Source organism: Pongo pygmaeus, chromosome 2 (assembly GCF_028885625.2).
Source record: "Pongo pygmaeus isolate AG05252 chromosome 2, NHGRI_mPonPyg2-v2.0_pri, whole genome shotgun sequence".
Lineage (NCBI taxonomy): Eukaryota > Metazoa > Chordata > Mammalia > Primates > Hominidae > Pongo > Pongo pygmaeus.
In genome coordinates, this window is record NC_085930.1 from 46,117,135 (window position 1) to 46,138,336 (window position 21,202).

Genomic DNA, 21,202 nt, shown 5'->3' on the forward strand with positions numbered 1-21,202 from the left:
CGACCCATCATCTACATTAGGTATTTCTCCTAATGCTATCCCTCCCCTAGCCCCCAACCCCCTGACAGGCCCCAGTGTGTGATGTTCCCCTCCCTGTGCTCATGTGTTCTCATTGTTCAACTTCCACTTATGAGTGAGAACATGTGGTGTTTGGTTTTCTGATCCTGTGTTAGTTTGCTGAGAATGATGATTTCCAAATAGTTGACTTTTTTTTTTTTTCTGAGATGGAGTCTCGCTCTGTTGCCCAGGCTAGAGTGCAGTGGCGCGATCTCAGCTCACTGCAAGCTCCACCTCATGGGTTCACACTATTCTCCTGCCTCAGCCTCTCAAGTAGCTGGGACTATAGGTGTCCACCACCAAGCCTGGGTAATTTTTTTGTATTTTTAGTAGAGGCAGAGTTTCACCATGTTAGCCAGGATGGTCTCGATCTCCTGACCTTGTGATCCACACACCCTGACCTCCCAAAGTGCTGGGATTACAGATGTGAGCCACCATAACTGGCCCCAAATAGTTGACTTTTAAGCTTGAGCTCTTATAGTTATTATGTGCTGAATTGTGTCCCTTCAGAAAAAAATTCATATATTGAAGTCCTAACCCTCAATACTTCAGAATGTGACTACATTTGGGGATAGATCTTTAAAAGAGATAAGTTAAAACAGGGTTGTTAGGGTGGGCCCTTAATCCAATATGATTGATGTCTTTATAAGAAAAGGGGATTAAGACACAGACAACACAAACATAGAGATGACCATGTGAGAACACAGCAAGAAACAGCTGTCTGCAAGCCAAGCAGAGGTCTCATAAGAAACTAAACCGACCAACACCTTGATTTGGGGCTTCTAGCCTCCAGAACTGTAAGGAAAGAAATTATGTTGTTTAAGCCATCCACTTCGTTGTATTTTGTTATGGTAGGTCTAGCAAACAGAAACACAGTAATAAGTATCCAGTGGGTAGCTATGAAAGTGTGTGGGCAAACTATAAAAATCATGGAAGATGAGGGAGTCAAGAAGTTCAGAGTCTGATGCTGTTTGATCGATTATCCACATGGTTAATATCTAATATGGTTTGGCTGTGTCCCCACCCAAATTTCATCTTGAATTGTAGCTCCCACGATTCCCACGTGTCATGGGAGGGACCTGGTGGAAGGTAATTGGATCATTGGGTCAGGTCTTTCCTGTGCTATTTTCATGATAGTGAATAAGTCTCACAAGATCTGATAGATTTATAAAGAGGAGTTCCCCTGCACAAGTCTTCTTCTTGCCTGCTGCCATGTAAGACATCCCTTAGCTCTTCCTTTGTCTTCCACCATGATTTTGAGGCCTCCCCAGCCATGAGGAACTGTGAGTCCATTAAACCTCTTTTTATTTATAAATTACCCAGTCTCGGGTATGTCTTTATCAGTAGTGTGAAAACAGACTAATACAATATCATTCAGAATACTTGTTTGCACTTTTACTGGAGAGAAAGACAACCATATTCTTAAAATTCAAATAAAGAAACAGGATCAACCAGGTGGTCAGAAGATGATAGCAATGTAGAAAGAAAAGATGTTATAGGTGAATGACAAGAGCCTCAAAGAAACAGAGTTTATATTTTATTATTTTCTTTCTTGTTTAAAAAACTTCATTGTATGTGGTAAAAACATTTGATCTATCCCAGAGAAAGTTTCATATCACTTGAGAAGAATGTGTATTCTACTGCTGTTGGTGGACTGCTCTGAACACATCTGTTAGGGCTATTTGGCCTACAGTGTTATACAAGTCTTCTGGGGTTTTGTTTGTTTGTTTGTTTGTTTTGAGCTGGGGTCTTATTCTCACCCAGGCTGGAGGATAGTGGTGTGACCTCAGCTCACTGAAACCTCTGCCTCCTGGGTTCAAGCGATTCTCCCACCTCAGCCTCCCCAGTAGCTGGGACTATAGGCACGCCACCACACCCAGCTAATTTTTGTTTTTTGTTTTTTTTTTTTTTTTTTTTGGTAGAGACAGGGTTTCACCATGTTGGCCAGGCTTGTCTCAACTCCTGACCTCAGGTGATCTGCCTGCCTCAGCCTCCCAAAGTGCTGGGATTATAGGCATGAGGCACTGCACCCTGCCTCTGTTTCTTTATTGATCTTCTATCTATATGTTTTATCCATTATTAGAAGTGGGGTATTGAAGTCTACTATTATTGTATTACTGTCAATTTCTCCCTTTATCTTTCTCAATGTTTGCTTTATATATTTAGGTGCTCTGAGGTGGGATGTATATATATTTATAATTGTTATATCTTTCTGGTGGACTGATCTTTTATTATTATAAGATGTTATTCTTTGTATCTTATGACAGTTTTTTATGTAAAGTCTATTTTGTCTGATATAAATAGAGCAATCCCTGCTCATGTTTGGTTATCATTTGCATGGAATGTCTTTTTTCATCTCTTCACTTTCAACCAAGTTGGGTCTTATTTTTTTTTTATTCATTCAGCTTCTCTACGTCTTTAGATTGTGGAGTTTAATCCATATACATTTAAAATAATTATTGATAGGGAAGGATTTACTATTGTTGTCTTGTTCATTATTTCCTATTAGTCTGTAGGTCTTTTGTCTGTCTTTTGTCTATTGCTGTCTCCTTTTGTATTTTGTCATTAAAGGCAAAGAAAATCAAGTTCAAAAGCATATTACATGAAACAGTGAAGAACAAAGAAGATACAGAGGAGGAGACAGATTCAAGAGATGCCTAGGTTGTAGCCTTCCTGAACTACTGAAGGGAAAGGTATTTAGAGGCAGGGACAAGACTAGAATAGGGAGGAGGCAGATCAAGATTGCTGATTAGAAGCCTCCACCGATTGACCTCCCCACAGGAACACCAAATTTAACAACTATCTACACACACAAAAAAACACCTTGCTAAGAACCAAAAATCAGGTGAGTGATCACAGTACTTGGTTTAAACTTTATGTCACTGAAAGAGGCACTGCAGAGGGTAGGAAAGACAGTCTTGAATTGCTGACACCACTCTGGTGGCTGTGTGGCATGAAGAGATAATCTGGGTACTTGGGGGAAGGACAGAGCAATAACTGTGAGACTGCATCAGAACACAGTGCTGCCTGTCACAACAGAAAGTAGCTTTGGGCAGAACTCAGCCAGTGCCCACAGACAGAGTATTTAGACCAGCCCGAGTCAGAGGGGAATGGTTCAGCCTAGTAGTCAGAACCTGAGTTCTGGTAAGCCACACCACCATAGCCTAAACTGCTCTGCGATTCTAAATAAACTTGAAAGGCAGTCTAGGCCATAAGGACTGCAATTCCTAGACAAGTCCTGGTGCTGTACTGGGCTCAGAGCAAGTGGATTTTGGAGGGCATGCAATATAGTGAGACACCAGCCTGGGTGGCCAAGAAAGTGTCTGTGCCACCTCTTGCCCAACCCCAGGCAGCACAGCTCGCAGCTCTGGGAGATAATTCTCCCATCTGCTTAAGGAGAGGAGGGGGAAGAATGAAGAGGACTTGGTCTTGCAACTTGGATACCAGCTAAGCCACAGTAGGTAGGGCACCAGGAAGAGTTGTGAGGCCCCTATTCCAGGCCCTAGGTCCCAGATGATATCTCCAGACACGCCCTGGGACAGCAGGGAACCTATCCCCTAGAAGAGAAGGACTCAATCCTGGCAGGATTCATCACCTGCTGACTAAAGAGCGCTTGGGCCCTGAATAATCAACAGTGATGGCCAGGTAGTACACACTGTGGGCCTTGGATGAGACTCTGGGACAAGTTGGTTTTAGGTATGACGCAGCACATTCCCAACTGTGGTGGCTATGAGGAAGGACTCCTTCTGCTTGAGAAGTAAGGAGAGGGAAGAGTCAAGGGTATTTTGTCTTGCAGTTTAGGTACCAGCTTGGGCACAGTGGAATAGAGCACTAAGTGGGCACCTGGGGCTCCCAATTTCAAGCCTTAGCTCTTGGACACCATTTCTGGTCCTGGGCCAGAGGAAAGCCCACTGTCCTGAAGGGAAAGACTCAGGACTGCCAGCATTCACCACAAGCTGACTGAAGAGCCCTTGGGCCTTGAGTGAGAATCAGCAATAGCCAGGGAGTACTTGCCACAGGTCTGGGGTAGTGGCAGCCTTGGGAAGAGACTTCTCTGCTTGTGGAAAAGGGAGGGAAGAGTGGGAAGGACTGCATTTCATGGTTTGAGTGCCAGTTCAGCCGCAGTAGAATAGAACACCAGGCAAATTCCTAAGGTTTCTGACTGCAGGCCCTGACTCCCAGACAGCATCCCTGGACCTGCCTGGTGATCTCACCACCCTGAAGGGAATACAAGCCTGGCTGGCTTCACCACCTGCTGATTGTAGAGACCTGGGGACTTAAGCAAACATAGGCAGTAGCCAGGCAGTGGTTACCACAGGCCTTGGGCAAGACCCAGTGCTATGCTGGCTTCAGGACTGATCCAGCACAGTCCCAGTGGTGGGGACTTGCTTATTAGTTTGTTTATAAAATCAGTGTTAAGTTGTCATCAGTTTAAAATAACAGGTTATAAGATATTATTTGCAATCCTGATAGTAACTTCAATGAAAAAAACATACAATGGATACACAAGAAATTTAAAACATACCACCAGAGAAAATCACCCTCACTAAAAGGTAGATAAGAAGGAAGGAGAGAAGAAAGAGAAGACCACAAATCAACCAGAAAACAAATAACAAAATGGCAAAAGTAAGTCCTTACTTATCAACAATAGCATTGAAAGTAAATGGACTAAACTCTCCAAACAGAAGAAATGAGATGGCTGAATGGATTTAAAAAACAAGACTCAGTGATCTGTTGCTTACAAGAAACACACCTTATCTATAAAGACACATATAGACTGAAAGTAAAGGAACAGAAAGATATTCCATGCAAACAGAAATCAAAATAGAGTAGAAATAATTACACTTACATCAGACAAAAATAGATTTTAAGACATAGAAGGTCATTATATAATGATAAAGGGGTCAATTCAGTAAAAGGATATAACAATTGTAAATATATATGCATCCAATGCTGGAGAACTCAGATATATAAGCCAAATATTATTAGAGCTAAAGAAAGAGATCAACCCCAATACAACAATAGCTGGAGACTCTAACACCCAACTGTCAACACTGGACAGATCATCCAGGCAGAAAATGAACAAAGAAACATTGGACTTAATCTGCAGTATAGACCAAATTGACCTAATAGATATTTATAGAACTTTTTATCCAATGACTGCAGAATACACATTATTCTCCTCAGCATACGGATAATTCTTAAGGACAGACCATATGTTAGTCCACAAAACAAGTCTTAAAACATTCCAAAAATTGAAATTATATCAAGTATCTTCTCTGACCACAATGGAATAAAATTAGAAATCAATAAAAAGGAATTTTGGAAACTACATGAACTCACAGGAATTAAGCAATATGTTCCTGAATGACCAGTGGGTCAATGAAGAAATTAAGAAGAAAATTTAAAAATGTCTTGAAACAAATGACAGTAGAAACATAACATACCAAAACCTATGGGATACGGTGAAAGCAGTACTAAGAGAAAAGTTTATAGCTATAAGCAACTACATCAAAAAAGATAGAAAAGCTTCAAATAACTAATGACGTATCTTAAAGAACTAAAAAAGCAAGTGCAAACCAAACCCAAAATTAGTAGAAGAAAATAAATGAAAAAGATCAGAACAAAATTATATGAAATTGAAAGAAAACAAAAGATCAACAAATTAAAAAGTTGTTTTTTTAAAAGATAAATTGACAAACCTTTAGCCAGACTAACAAAAAAAGAGAGAGAAGACTAAAATATATGTAATCAAAGATGAAAAAGGAGACATTACAACTGATGCCACAGAAATTCAAAGGATCAGTAGAGGCTACTATGAGCAACTGTATGCCAGTAAATTTTAAAACCTTGAAGAAATAGTAAAATTCCTAGACACATACAACCTACCAAGACTGAACCATGAAGAAATTCAAAACGTGAACAGACCAATTATGAGTAATGAGATCAAAGCCATAATAAAAAAATTCTCCTAGCAAAGAAAAGCCTGGGACCCAATGGCTTCACTGTTGAATTCTACCAAACATTTAAGAATACCAATCGTGCTCAAACTATTATGAAAAATGAGGAGGAGGGAATACTTCCAAACTCATTCAACAAGGCCAGTACTACCCTAATACCAAAGCCAGACAAAGGCACATCATGAAAAGAAAACTACAGGCCACTATCACAGATGAATATTGATGCAAAACCTCAACAAAATACTAGCAAACTGAATTCAACAACACATTAAAAAGATCATTCATCATGGCCAAGTAGGAATTATCCCAGGGATGCAAGGATGGTTCAACATATGCAAATCAATCAATGTGATACATCATATCAACAGAATGAAGGACAAAAATCACACCATCATTTCAATTGATGCTGAAAATTCACTTGATAAAATTCAACATCCCATCATGATAAAAATTCTCAAAAGACTGGGTAGAGAAGGAATATACCTCAACACAATAAAATCCATATATGACAGACCTATAGCTAGTATCATACTGAATGAAGAAATACAGAAAGCCTTTCCTCTAAGATCTGAAACACAACAAAGATGCCCACTGTTACTGCTGTTATTCAACATAGTACTGGAAGTTCTAGATAGAGCAATCAGATAAGAAAGAAATAAAGGGCATCCAAACTAGAAAGAAAGAAGTCAAATTATCCTTGTTTGCAGATTATATGATCTTATATTTGGTAAAATCTAAAGACGCCACCAAAAAACTATTAGAACTGGTAAACAAATTCGGTAAAGTTGCAGGATACAAAATCAACACACAAAAATCAATAGCATTTCTATACACCAACAGCAAACAATCTGAAAAAGAAATCAAAAAAGTAATCCCACTTACAATAGCTACAAATAAAATAAAATACATAGAGATTAACTTAACCAAAGAAGTGAAAGATTTCTACAATGACAACTATAAAATATGGATGAAATAAATTGAAGAGGACACAAAAAAAGAAAGATATTCCATATTCATAGATTGGAAGAATAAATATTGTTAAAATGTCCATACTATCTAAAGCAATCTACAAATTCAGTGCAATCCCTATCAAAATAGCAATGACATTCTTCATACACATAGAAAAAGAATCCTAAAATTTATACAGAATCACAAAAGACTCAGAATAGACAAAGCTATGCTGAGCAGAAAGAACAAAGCTGGAGAAATCACATTACCTGACTTCAAGTTATACTACAGAGATACAGTAACCAAAACAGCATGGTACTGACATAAAAACAGAAACACAGACCAATAGAACAGAATACAGAATACAGAAACAAATCCATACATCTACGGTGAATTCATTTTTGACAAAGATGCCAAGAACATACATTGCACAAAGAGCAGTCTCTTTAATAAACGCTTCTGGAAAAACTGGATATCCGTATGCAGAAGAATAAAATGACCCCTATCTCTTGCTATATACAAAAATCAAATCAAAATGGATTAAAGACTTAAACTTAAAACCTCAAAACTATGAAACAATTAAAAGAAAACATTGGGGAAACTCTCCAGGACATTGGACTGGGCAAAGATTTCTTAAGTAACACCTCACAAGCACAGGCAACAAAAGTGAAAATGGACAAATGGAATCACATCAACTTAAAAACCTTCTGCACAGCAAAGGAAGCCATCAATAAAGTGAAGAGAATTTCTTTTAATTCTCTTCATAAAGTGAATTAAATTCTCTAAATAAAGTGAAGAATATTTCTCTCACAGAATGAGAGAAAATATTTGCAAATTATCCATCTGACAAGGAATTAATAACCAGAATATATAAGGAGCCCAAACAACTCTATGGGGGGAAAAATCTACTAATCCAATTTTAAAACTGGGAAAAGTTCTGAAGAGATATTTCTGAAAAGAAGGTATGCGAACGGCAAACAGGTATATGAAAAGGTGCTCAACATCACTAAGCATCAGAGAAATGCAAATAAAAACTACAATGAGATATCATCTCATTCCTGTTAAAATGGCTTTTTTCCAAAAGACAGGCAATTTCAAATGCTGGCAAGAATGTGGAGTAAATTACACTGTTGGTAGGAATGTAAATTAGTACAACCACTATGGAGAACAGTTCGGGGTTCCTCAAAAAAACTAAAAATGGAGCTAACATATGATCCAGCAGTCCCACTGCTAGGTATATACCCAAAAGAAAGGAAATCAGTATATTGAAGGAAATCAGTACATCTGTACTCCCATGTTTATTGCATCACTATTCACAATAGCCAAGATTTGAAAGCAACCTGAGCATCCCTCAACAGATGAATGGATAAAGAAAATGTGGTACATATACACAATGTGTACTCTTCAGCCATAAAAAAGAATGAGATCCTATGATTTGCAACAACCTGGATGGAACTGGAGGTTATCATGTTAAGTGAAAAAAGCCAGGCACAGAAAGACAAACATCACATGGTCTCATCTACTTGTGAGCTAACAATTAAAACAACTGAACTCATAGAGATGGAGAATAGAATGATGGTTACTAGCAGCTGAGAAGGGTGGTGGGTGTGGCCGGGGGTGGGGTGCAAATTGGGGATGGTATATGAGTAAGAAAAAATACACAGAATGAATAAGTCATAGTATTTATTAGCACAACAGGGAGATTATAGTCAATAATAATTTATTGCACATGTTAAAATAACTAAAAGAGTATAATTGGATTGTTTGTAACACAAAGGATAAATGCTTGAGGTGATGGATATTCCATTTACCCTGATATGATTATTATGCATTATATGCCTTATCAAAATATCTCATGTACCCCATAAATACATATATCTACCATGTACCCACAAAAATTAAAAATAATAATAATAAAGACCAGGATAACTCTCAAGATCCTGCCTTTAGTGACAGGGAAAATGGAAGTCCAAGAATAATACGGGAGGAAGAACATGTCTTAGAGAAACTATAATGAACTCCATTTAGATACCTCAAAATTGTCTTCACAAAAATAAAAGATCACCAAGTTCTGTCAATTCTCTCTTCTAAATATCTCTTGTCTGCACAGTCTTTCATGCTCTAGTCACATCACAGCTGCCCAATAGATCCACCTGCCCCTGACCTGGCTCTCTTGTATCTTCTCCACACTGCTGCCAAAGTGAACGTGGTAGTAACCATGGCAGACAGAATGGCTCTGTGTGTACATGGGACGCACCCTCACCAGAACCACCCAAAGCCATCAGGCAGAAGCTTAATACCTTATGCTCAGATATGAGATCTAATATTTCAGCTGGTAAGGGCTAAGACCTATTGCAATTTGGACAATTAAAGTCTGCAGCAGGTCAGTTACATACAGTCATTTACTTTTTACTTTAGTAATTTGCAAATGATATTAGAAATACAAGTGCTAGCAAGCAGCCCAAAATGACTTTTAAATTATGCTGAGTGTTTTGGTCTTGTATGTTACAGGATGTTTGTCCCCTCCAAATCTCATGTTGAAATTTGATCTCTAATGTTAGACATGGGGCCTAATGGGAGGTGTTTGGGTCTTGCGGGTGGATGCCTCATGAATAAGATTGATGCTTTCCCTGGGTAGGGAAGGGGTTGGGTTCTTGTTCTATTCATTCCCAGCAGAGCTGGTTATTAAAAAGAGCCTGGCACCTCCCCACTCCCTTTTTTGTTTGTTTGTTTGTGATAGGGTCTCACTCTGACACCCAGGCTGGATGGAGCGCAGTGGTGCGATCTTGGCACACTGCAGCCTCAAGCGATCCTCCCACCTCAACCTCCCGAGTAGCTGGGACTAGAGGCATGCACCACCACACCTGGCTAATTTTTGTATTTTTTGTAGAGACAGGGTTTCACTGTGTTGCCCAGGCTTGTCTCAACTCCTGCACTCAAGTGATCCACTTGTCTCGGCCTCCCAAAGTGCTGGGATTACAGGCGTGAGCCACCGCACCTGATCTCCCCACTCTCCCTCTTGCTTCCTCTCTCACCACATGATCTCTATACAGGCTAGCTCCTTTTCACCTTCTGACATGACTACAAGCCCGTGAGGCCCTCGCCAGAAGAAGATGCTGGCACCATGCTTCTCGTATAGCCTGCAAAGCCATGAGCCAAATTGCCCAGCCTCAAGTATTCCTTTATAGCCACACAAATACACTAATAATTACTTTTAATTTTTTTAAACTTATTTCAAAATAAGTAAAGATTTATAGGAAGTTGAAAAGATAGTACAGAGAGGTATCACATACCCTTCACTCAGTTTCTACCACTGGTTACATCTTATGCAACTATACAAAACCACGCAGGACATTGACATTAGTATAGAATGTGTGTACAGCTCTACATCATTTTTTCATATGTGTAGATTTATGTAAGCATCATGACAATTAAGACACAAAACTATACCATCACCACAAAGGTCTCCTTCAAGCTACTTCTTTAATGTCACACCTACTCCCCTCCTACTCACCACCCCAACCCCTGGCAAATGTTGGTTGATCTTTTTAACTTTGATCTAGGGAAGTGAATGAAGGATGCACATAATATTATATGTTGTGATATAAACATTCATGCTTTCTCACAGAGCTTCCTTTGCAGCTATCACTCCCTTCACCTGTACCATCTGTATCTATCTCTTATTAATTTGGTCATATCCTACCAATGTCTCAAAATCAAGGTACAATAATACAAAATAATAACTTAATTTTAAGTTCTTCCTTTCTTGATAGTTCCCTGCTCTAAATTCACAACACACATTCTCTATTCCAGGGGTGTCCAATCTTTTTGCTTCCCTGGGCCACACTGGAAAAAGAATTGTCTTGGCCCACACATAAAATACACTAACACAAACAACAGCTGATGGGCTAAAAAAAAAATTGCAAAATATCTCATAAAGTTTTAAGAAAGTTTACGAATTTGTGTTGCGCCTCATTCAAAGCCCACATGCATGCAGCCCAAAGGCTATGGGATGGACAAGCTTGGTCTATGCCATTGATATTTTAGTCACCAATTCCTTTGTGAAACCTTATTGTTCAATGATAAGGTATATTTAACTTTTTTAATGTATATTTTTTTATCCTTGAGAGACTATTTTGTACTGCTTATTTAATCCACCACAGTGTCTAGAAAAGATAGAAACAATGAGTATTTGTTGACTAATTTCAAAAAGCATTTTGTAGATAATACTATTATATTGTATGGCCCTTTTATTTAGAAAAGCTTAAAGTGGATTACCAACGTTACCCCAATAATCCTGATGGCACTTCTGTGCAATTCATCAGTATTATTATCTTGGCACCTGGCACAGCACTTGGTTTAGACAGTCAATCAATATTTAGATGACTGAATTATCATATGCTCACATTTAGTAAAACTGGAGACATTAAAAGAGATTAGTAATCAATACTGAATTACCAATTGCTAAGAAAGAAGAAATAAAAGGATAGAAGAGAAAATAGATGTGGATTGAGGGCAGAAGAGAAGTAAAGAGATAAAGATGAGGAAAAGTACATTCAGACCTTAGAATTCAGCTTCTGATTGTCAGAGAGACTGATTGATCCAGGTGAAAGCATTTCGACATGCCTTGCCTGTGGCCAAAAGTCCCGTTGGAGCAAAGCCTGATATAACCCTGGTTTTGAGAGAGGATCGTGGTCAACTAATAAGACCATGGAAGAGAAAGGAGGCAGTGAGGAGACAGCAAGCCTCCTGAGTGATGCTCTATAGGCCAACCCCAGCAGCAGCCACCTGAGCTTTCTGTTGCTGCATCCCTGACCCTCACTGCAGGAACCAGGAGTGGGCTAAAAATTCCACCTGCTATTCTCTATCTACAAGATAGTTTCACCATGTAGTAATTGAGATTTAAACAGGAAGACAAATAATAATGACTTACATGAGACATAGGAGACCACATTAACTGACACACAGGTCCAGGAGTATTAATATAACCAATTGGCTTATAATCCCTTTCCACTTCAAAGAAGAAAACAGTTTGATCTTTACTCTAAGGAAAAAGAGACACACCAACGAAATATATATTACTATGAAATCTAGTCTATAGATCACAAAAAAGCATTTAATAGCATACGCTATCTCTATCTACAATGGTCATATATCCCAGATTATTCTAGAATTCTTATTTCTAAAACTTGCTCCATTTTCCCCATTAGAACATTTGGAAAACCATGTGTTTCAGTATGTAGTTCTGAAAATATGATCACCATACTTTCAGAAATTCACACAAAAAAATTATACCATGCATATCCTCACCTATTAGTGCATAAAGAATTTACACGGTTATTCTCTTCATTTATGGCAATTCTATATAAGAACATAACTATGCTGAATAAAATACTGATTATAAATAATACAACTAGGGTGGTCCCCAGTTGAAATTTTCAATTCACCTAAAATAAGCATTAGAATTCAATTTGTAAGAATATTTTTAAGTGTTATTCACATGCTCCAGCTCTCTTCTGATTAAAAAGAGGATTATTCACAGACTACACTGAAAAAATATGGCTACAAAGAAAGCAAAATATGAATATATTGATAGAAAATGAATTTCAGTAAATAAGACATGATGAAGTAGGAGGACTTACAAGGCAATGTTAACTATAAAATTTCAACAAGAAAAGAAAGGAAATGTACTGCTTACCCCTGTGGCTAGAATTTCCCCATCACGTTCATAAGCTAAAGCAGTGACACAAGCAGTATGGGGTTTGAAAACCTGTTTCAACTGAATATCAGCATCCAAAATTTTCTTCCGTCCTGCAAAAATCGTGAGCCCTTTTGGATCATAAAGTTCAAGAATTCGAACAACTCCATCTTCAAATCCTACAATAATTTGTGCTCCAGTGAAGTTTACCTTGGAAAAAATTAAAGATAAGGGACCTGAAACTAGTTAATTGAAAAAGTTGTACTATGTAACAGATATTTTATTTAGACTCAGGTAATTTAATATTGGCTGCCCATTGGCAATTCTTTATACCATCTTCTGGTAACCTCTATCCATTCTAGCATAGTTCCTTATAACCAATGACCACAGGAAGGATAAACAATGTTAATTCAAACATTGAATGAACAAACAGCATGCTAAGCACCTATCATCAGCAACTCAGTGGTGAATATAAACAGACTCAGTGCTTGGTTTCACAGAGTTTTGGTCTAGTGAAAGGTGCAGACATTAATCACATAAATGAGTGTGAAATTATGAACTGAAATAAGTGCTAAAAGAAAGAAACGTATTCTCTGAGAGCATATAACAAAGAAGGCTGACCTCGACTTCCGGCTTCCCTAAGAAAGAGATGGTAGAGCTGATAACAAAAGGATGCTCACGAATTAGCTAGGTACAGGAAGGTGGGACAAGCACTCCTAAGAGAGAATTTAACTTGTGCAGAAGTCCTGTGGCAGGAAATAACAGAACTAAAGAAAAAGTTATAGTCTGACTAGAGTAAGAAAACAATGTTTCCCCAGGAGGCTGGAGAGGAAGACAGGCAGGCAGCAGATCATAAAATGGCTTCCATGTCGCATTAAGAAAAGTCTTCATCCCAGAGCAGTAGAAAGCCATCAAAGTGTTTTTAGTTGGGTTCCAGGGGGAAGTGGTAGTGACACAGCCAGATTTGCTATTTTTAAAATGACATCCTAGCTGCAGTGTGGAAAATAGATATGGGGTGGTTTGGATAGGATGCTGGGAGAACTTTTGAAAGACCTTTTAATATGGCTTCTACACTTCAGGAGAACTATTGGTCTCAGGTAATGTAGTGGAGATGAGGGATATGAACATATTTTAGGAAGAGGTGTAATGGCCCTACTTGGTATGACTGGATATGGGGAATGAAGCAGAGGGAGGAGTCAAGGATGACTGATAATGGCACTTACTGTGACAGAAAACACTGGAAGGAAGCCAGGTGTGTGTGTGGTTTGTAGTTGTTATTGTTGATTTAGAGAGAGGGATGATTGGGGATGTGCAGAAGATCATGGACTTAGTCTTGGAAACATTGAGTTTGAGGTCCCCTTGAGATTTTAAAATAAAGATATTATAGTCTGCAGCTTAGAGGAAAAGTCTCAGCTAGACATGTAAACCTACCAATGTCGGAATGTACCAAATCTACTGTCTTGGAAGAGACTGGGCATCCTGTAGAGCTCAGTAACCACCAGTTATGAAAATTTGGGGAATAAAAAAGCTGTACACCATTCAACTTCAGTTGAATGTTGTTTATCCAATAAAAATTTACTAAGTGTCTAAATGTACCAGTAACTATAGAGGCACTGGAGATGCAAAGAAGAATAAGGCATGGTTGTCACCATGAAAAACAGTCTAGTGGGAAGACGATAAAGCACATAATCTTAGTATGCTGTGATAAATGCTGTAAGAGATATACACACAAGCACTAAGGGGAAAAAAATCACAGAGGAAGGAGGCCCTAACTCTACTTGAAGGTGGATTCGTGGAGGGCTATGCAGAGATGATGTCTGACCTGAGCTGAGTCATAAAGACTGATGTATAGCCTTCCAGAAAGGTAAGGGGGTATGGAGAAGGGACATTTTAATTGTAGCTTAAAATCCATATGATCATTTCTCGAATATAAGCCTAAAAAAGGAAACATGCTGTGAACATTACACGAGCATCTGAATAAATAATTCAACTACCTGGATTGTAATTTTAAGACTTCAGTTAACAGTGTAACTAGATTAGGATAGTCAGTGAGCTAGGTCTGCCAATCCAAATGCTCTGTCATTTCTACTCACTCTAGCCTCATCATGAAGATGGCTCTGTTCCCTGGACTAAGTTCTCTTTCTGATCTTGATCCCATCATGAAATCCCCCCTAATTCAAGTTATATCCACATTTACTTTTAGCCTGGAATATTTTCTCTTTAATTTCAACCCAAAATAGTAAAGATCAAATATTTCCCCAAATACTTCCATGGCATTTTAAAAATATGGCTGCAAATCTTTGATGGGCCTCCCATGGAGAGATGGGGTTTAAGTTCCCTCCTCTTGATTCTGTATGGGGCTTGTGACTGTGTGACTGCTTCACCCAATCAAGTATGGTAGAAGTGATATTTTGACTTCTGGGGAATGGGCCATAAAAGGCCATCAGCTTCTGCCTTTACTGTTGGAACACTAGATCTTGGAGCCCTGAGCTACCATGTAAAAAAGTGTGTGACTGTCCTGAGGCTGCCATGTTCTGATGAAACCTAAGCCACATGGAGAGGGTATTAGGTATAAACACTCCTGTTGGCAGTCCCAGCTTAGCCTAGCCTTCAAGTCATCCAACCCATGTGACAGCCTTGTGATCAAGAAGCCTTTGGATTATTCCAGGCCCAGCCATTCATGTCTTCCCAGCTGAGTTCCCAGACACTCCGAAGCAGAGACAATCCATCCATGCTGTCACCCAAATCCCAACACAAAGACTACATGAGCAAAATAAAATGATTATTTTATGCCACTACATTTTGAGATAGTTTATTATACAGCAATTGCTAAATGGAACAACTCCCTATCTCAGCCTAATTTTTTTCTATAGTTCTTATAATTATCTAACATAACGTGTACTTAACTTACTTATTTTGACTACTATCTGCCTCTGCCTCCCTCCCCCTAAAGCATAAGGTCCATGAGGGGCAAGTATTTTTTGTCTTTTTATTCACTGTTATATTCCCAGAATCTAAAACAAGGCCTGGCACATTGTAAATATTAATAGAATGAATGAAATCAGAGTCAGATGGTTCGAGGCTAGATACACAAAGTTCTGTTGGGAAATTGCTTTGCAACATGAAACTGTTACAAATCTACAGGTGGCAAAAAATTTCACCAAAAACAAGACCAAACCCATAACAACAATCATGGTAAAGATTTCTATCACATTCTGACTAAAATAAACTAACTTAAAACTTTTATTATTCCTTAAAATTTTGAGTCAGCAAATATCTATATTTCCAGGAAATAGCACTGATATACCATATTTACCAATAGATTCTGATAGTTCATTATAACAGCAAACTTACCATTCGGGGTACCCAAACAAGGGCAGTACCTCCTTGTTTGAATTTCATCTGGGCCAAAGGAGTTTTGCTAGCAAAATCATAGATTCGAACAGAGCCTATGGAAAGACAGTTTTAAAAGGAAAAAAACTATGTATATAAGTCTTGGCTCACTTTTTACATGCTGAATATTATAACAAGAAATTTCTTAAATCAGTCAATAACTTTCTTTTGTAAAAAATTTCATATACAACCTCAAACAGGTAATTCATAAACATGAATAATAAAGAAGAAAACAGATGATTGACTGCTGGGTCAATTTCACCTTGCATAGTCCATATAGATTTGCCATAAGTTAAGAAGGAAAAAAGGAGACAGAAAGAATAGAAAAAACACAAATGTGGACAATATCAAAACGAGCAGCATTTTCATGAGCAATTTACAGATTTTGTCCTTCTTTTAATCTCTCACAATAACCATGACTGCTGCGTTTTGTGCCCTCTCCTCTCCACAACTCACCTCGCTTGCATTCAAGAGGCTCTCCTTTTGGGAAAATCCCCAAATGCTCTTAAATCAAACACATATAAAAATTTTATTGCAAATAAAACAAAACAAGGCCAGACATATTTTTATTAAGAGTTCCTACTTACAGTCCAAGGCAGTTGTGGCCATGAGATAAGTGAGAGGAGAAACAGCCACGGCTTCAATAGCTCCAGAATGGAAGGAGAAGAGGCATTCTGGGTCCTGGGTCTGAGAATAGATAGACAGCTTACTAGATCTCAAAGACAGGGTAACAAAGAATTAAGATCAATTTTTAAAAAATGCAAAGATAAAAATGTAACATGTGTGATTTTATTTGGATAGAAATAAGAAAAAGCCTAAAAAGTTAGAAAGAACACTGGTTCAGAATTAGGAGAACCAGATAGAGTCCTGGGCTTTGCCCTTAATGGCTGTGTGATTTTGCGCAAGTCACCTCAAATGCCAGTTTCCATTTCTTCATCTGTAAAATGAGATGATAACAGCTACTTGCCTACTAAATAGGGTAGTGATGAGGATCACATGAGATAAAATAAGTGAAAATTCCATATATTTATAAAAACTATAAAGTACTATATAATGTTAGGTATTGACACTGCCACTTTTCTGGTAAATTGTGTTATGAGATAGATCCTTTTTTATGTAAAATCATAATGAGAGAGAGAATTCTCAAGAGTAGCACATGTTGGGCAAGTTTTTTATGAAGACCATGACCAAATATGGAGAAAGATAAAGAATACTTTAAAGACAAATAACAAAAGTTTTTACTATGAAAGTTAGGAGAAAATAAGAATAATAGGCAACTTACAATATTTGAAAAACTAAGGTCAAGCTTCCATATGGCTCCACTGGCATCCTAAAAAAATTAAATAGTATTTTGTTTTATCATTTTAAACTTTCATCAAATTTTTTAAATGTTCTTCCGATGAGTTATTAAAGTAAGGACAGGCAATAATATCAAAAGCTCACATATATATTAAAGTATAATTGAAATTTAATAAAAACAACTTCTATATTTTAGACTACAGCCACACAATAAGCAATCTCATAACACTTACAGTCAAATGGACTTGTAGCCAAATCAATCACACTACTATTTTAATTTTTTGTCCATGTAATATTAAAGAGCCAAGAGAGAAGAATGCAACACACCTGAGCCAACCAAAAGTTATTTCCAGTTTCATTCATTTTTATCATAGAGAAGAGATTCACATTCTTGTCTACTTGAAGTTCATTAATAGGCTCAATCTCCAACAATCCAGTCTCATCTATTATATCAGCAGTGTCTATTGTCTCAAAATCCCATATCTTGTAAAATGAAAAGAAAATAATCGATCAGTAGTTTCTGAACATTTATTTTCTAAGCCAGAAAAACCCTGATTTTTTTTTCAAAAGTCATTTCTTTTTCTTTCTTGAAAAGTAACAATGAACAGGTGTGATAAGAACACCAGCCAAAACCTGACCCCTGAAATTTTACTCTGAACTGAGGTATGATAAGTTATAGTTTCCTTTATATTTACAAAGATTAGTGAGAAAGTACAGCCTTGCATAAGAATTCTAATTTATCCAAAACAAATTTTATTTCAAGGTTTCTATTAGGTCTCTTTTTACATAAAGTGGCCATAGGAGTATATGGTTCAGTTGTTCAGCAAGATATTATAATGAACCCTGTTTTCTACACACCAGCAGGCCCCTGGAAGGGGGAAATACACCTTCTTGCTTAATGACTCAAGCACTATCTCATTAGAAGCAAAGAATATAGATGTAGATAAAGTCTCCATTAGAAAATGTTTCTCTTCCTGAATATTAATATTTCACACTTTACTATCTCACTGGGAAAATCTGGCATTTCCCCAAGTGCATACCACCAAACATGTCTCATAGTAAGTGAGGCAGTAAATGCTACTATCTGACAGTGAGACGGTAAAGTGTAGATTGTTGTTCATTGGGAGAGGAGTCCAGAATACTACAGGAAGAGTGAGGGAGCAGTTTTACCTCACAGTGGCAGGGAGGCTCAGCAGGACCTCCCCTTTGAGGGGCCAAAGCTCCTTCTGGACAGTTCTGGCGACATACCCTGCCATGTGTTCCTAGACTGAATAACTGAGACTTTCAGAAAGGAAATCTGGGAAGACTGTCCCATAGATTAGCCTGGTAGGGGGAAGAGGGAAATATCTGAGGGTCAGGGTTAGGGTTAATAGGATCAGACTAACCCCTGGGAGTTGGGCTAGGTTTTTTCTAAAGGATAAGAGGTGAAGATTTACTGTGCGAAAGACTGAAAAGACAAGGACAGACACTGAAAAAAGAAGCAAGCTTAGGAATTATTGGTGTCCATGAAGGGATCCTCTGCGAAATATTTAACTTCTTTTCTCCTGAGGTTTTCTCCCACTTGGTATTTAGACATTTTGGGGTAATGTATATCTTGGAAAGATAGCAAATATATCATATGACAAAATAAAAGACACAAAAGATTCTCAGAGCAATGTGTGAAATCTAACAAGATTAAATTTAATACTGTAAATGTAAAAACATACACTGGGGCTCAAAAAGCCAGTGGTAAGAGGACCCACTGCGGGAGATATGGGTCAAATAATATCAAACACAGTAAGCTCAACCAGTGGCAACAGAGTGACCAGACTCTTAAAAAAAAAAAAAAAAAAAAAAGAATCTTACTTTTGATAACATTTCTTTCAATAGAACACTACCACTTTCTTATGAAAGGCCCCACTGAAAATATCTACCAAGAGGACTACAAGGCAAATCACAAGGCTACAGGTTGACCAGCCACAGCGGGTTACTCATTAACAGAAAGTGCTACACAGAGTGGGTGGAAGAAGTGTGACAATAGCAATCAAGGTGACTTAGATGCTGGAGCAATGTTCCAGCTTAGCCCAGGCTTTGGGCAAGAGAGTGTCCCCAAGAGAAAGCAAGTGAGTTCCCTAGCATAAGGAGCAAGAAGAATGTAGCATCCATAGGCAAACTCCATCAGTTCACCTCTGGGTGTATTTCTAAGTGGTAACGGTAACCTCAGTAAAAAATAACTAACAAATGTTCAGCACCTTTGTTCCTACAAAATGGCCCATTCATATGCAGCCTTTTGGAAGGATATGTGGGTCTACTGTTCATCTTGTGCTAACATGAGTTTTCATCTTCTGAAGCTATTATTTCAACAGAATCAAAATAACAAGAGGCCCTCTCAAAAAGTTTCAGTGGTAAAATGCAGTAAATTAATTTTGACAAGAATGGAAATATTTACCACAAGAGAAGCATTATTTAAAATGAGTTGGCCTTGGGAGTAAATGACTGCTGATCTCCTTCACAAAATAACCTTTACGAGAAATAAAACCCTTTAGGTGAGCTACAAGTCTTAAACATGGGTGCTACCGTCCAAGTATCAAGAAAACTTACCCTAACATATCCATCTGACCCAACAGTGATAACTTCACCCTCATACAGCATTATCTGGTTAATGGGACCATTGTGACATGACTTGCTTGTCCCTCGACAGAGCTCCACTTTGATCAGACCACCTTCCCAAAGCAGCATGTTGCCCCATTCTGACCCTGAGAGCACCTGGCAGGTATGTGGAAAAAAGAAATGTGCATTAAAACAGGTAAGTGTACGTATTTATGCCTCAAATAGTAGGTGAAAATTTTTTTAAGGTTATTTTTATTGATTATAAAATTTTTAAATGGAAAAATAAAAAAATACAGAAATGAAGACCTACTACCCCAGACACAACTACTAATAACATTTTGATGTATTTCCTTCCAGCAATATGATCAGTTTTACATCTTTTTGATTAGGCTGTATGTTGTTAGTAATTGTTCATGTATGTATACAATAGACTTCTTGGTACATCTCTTAGGACAAAAGACAGGAGTGGAATTAGATGAGAGTCTACTTTTTAAATGTAATACTATCAAATTTTAGATATTAGATAACTTGTAAGGCCAGTACTGAATTAAGTAGATTATAGCATAATAGTATCCAATTTCAAACAAGGATAATCATGTAAAACTTTTCTCAAATTAGTCTGTTTAATCTGGCATTTTCCCAAGTGCATGCCACCAAACATTAGTTGTTAAGATATTTAACAAGTGTCACAAATAAAGTAATATTTATTGAGTACTGACTCTGCCAAGGACTGGTTCAGTACTTTATATACGTTAAGTTATTTAATGCAAAAAACCATATGAACTAGGTATATTTATCAGGGATACCATGTACACTTGTGCATGTTGGATACCTCATTCTCCTAGAACAAACAGCTTTTTCTGACTCCCACAAAGGAACCATATGGGCCAATGATAGCCCTGACTATTATTATCCCCATTTTACAGAGGAGAACATTGAAGCACAAAACAGTTAAGTAACTTGCCCAAAACTACCCAGTCAGCATTCTAATCCAAGTAAGGTGGCTCTAAACCTCCTATTCTGGCTGCACAGCCTCAGAAGGCAGTTGCTAGGATAAACAAAGTCAAAAAAACTTTATTTTCTCTAGGACCCCTGGGAACTTTTAATAGAGAAGTATTTGCTGGGAATCACCAAGAGGAATTTTTAGATACAAAGGAATTTGACTTAAAAAGTCTTATTTTTATGGAGCTTCTGTACAGACTGATGTTCCATAAAAATGCACTTTGGGAAACTCTATTCTAATTTTCGCCTGCATGCT

At 37.9% G+C, this 21,202-nt stretch overlaps 1 protein-coding gene across 1 annotated transcript in view; it reads right to left on the reverse strand.

Moving 5' to 3' along the window:
• CFAP44 (cilia and flagella associated protein 44) overlaps positions 1-21,202 on the reverse strand; it is a 152,830-nt gene that overhangs the window by 95,367 nt on the left and 36,261 nt on the right. The window contains exons 9-15 of the mRNA XM_054480666.2: positions 19,936-20,100; positions 17,683-17,838; positions 17,339-17,386; positions 16,644-16,743; positions 16,018-16,112; positions 12,664-12,873; positions 11,899-12,009 (exon numbers count right to left, since the gene is read on the reverse strand). Coding sequence (XP_054336641.1) covers positions 11,899-12,009; positions 12,664-12,873; positions 16,018-16,112; positions 16,644-16,743; positions 17,339-17,386; positions 17,683-17,838; positions 19,936-20,100 — 885 coding nt within the window. The remainder of the gene's footprint in view (positions 1-11,898; positions 12,010-12,663; positions 12,874-16,017; positions 16,113-16,643; positions 16,744-17,338; positions 17,387-17,682; positions 17,839-19,935; positions 20,101-21,202) is intronic.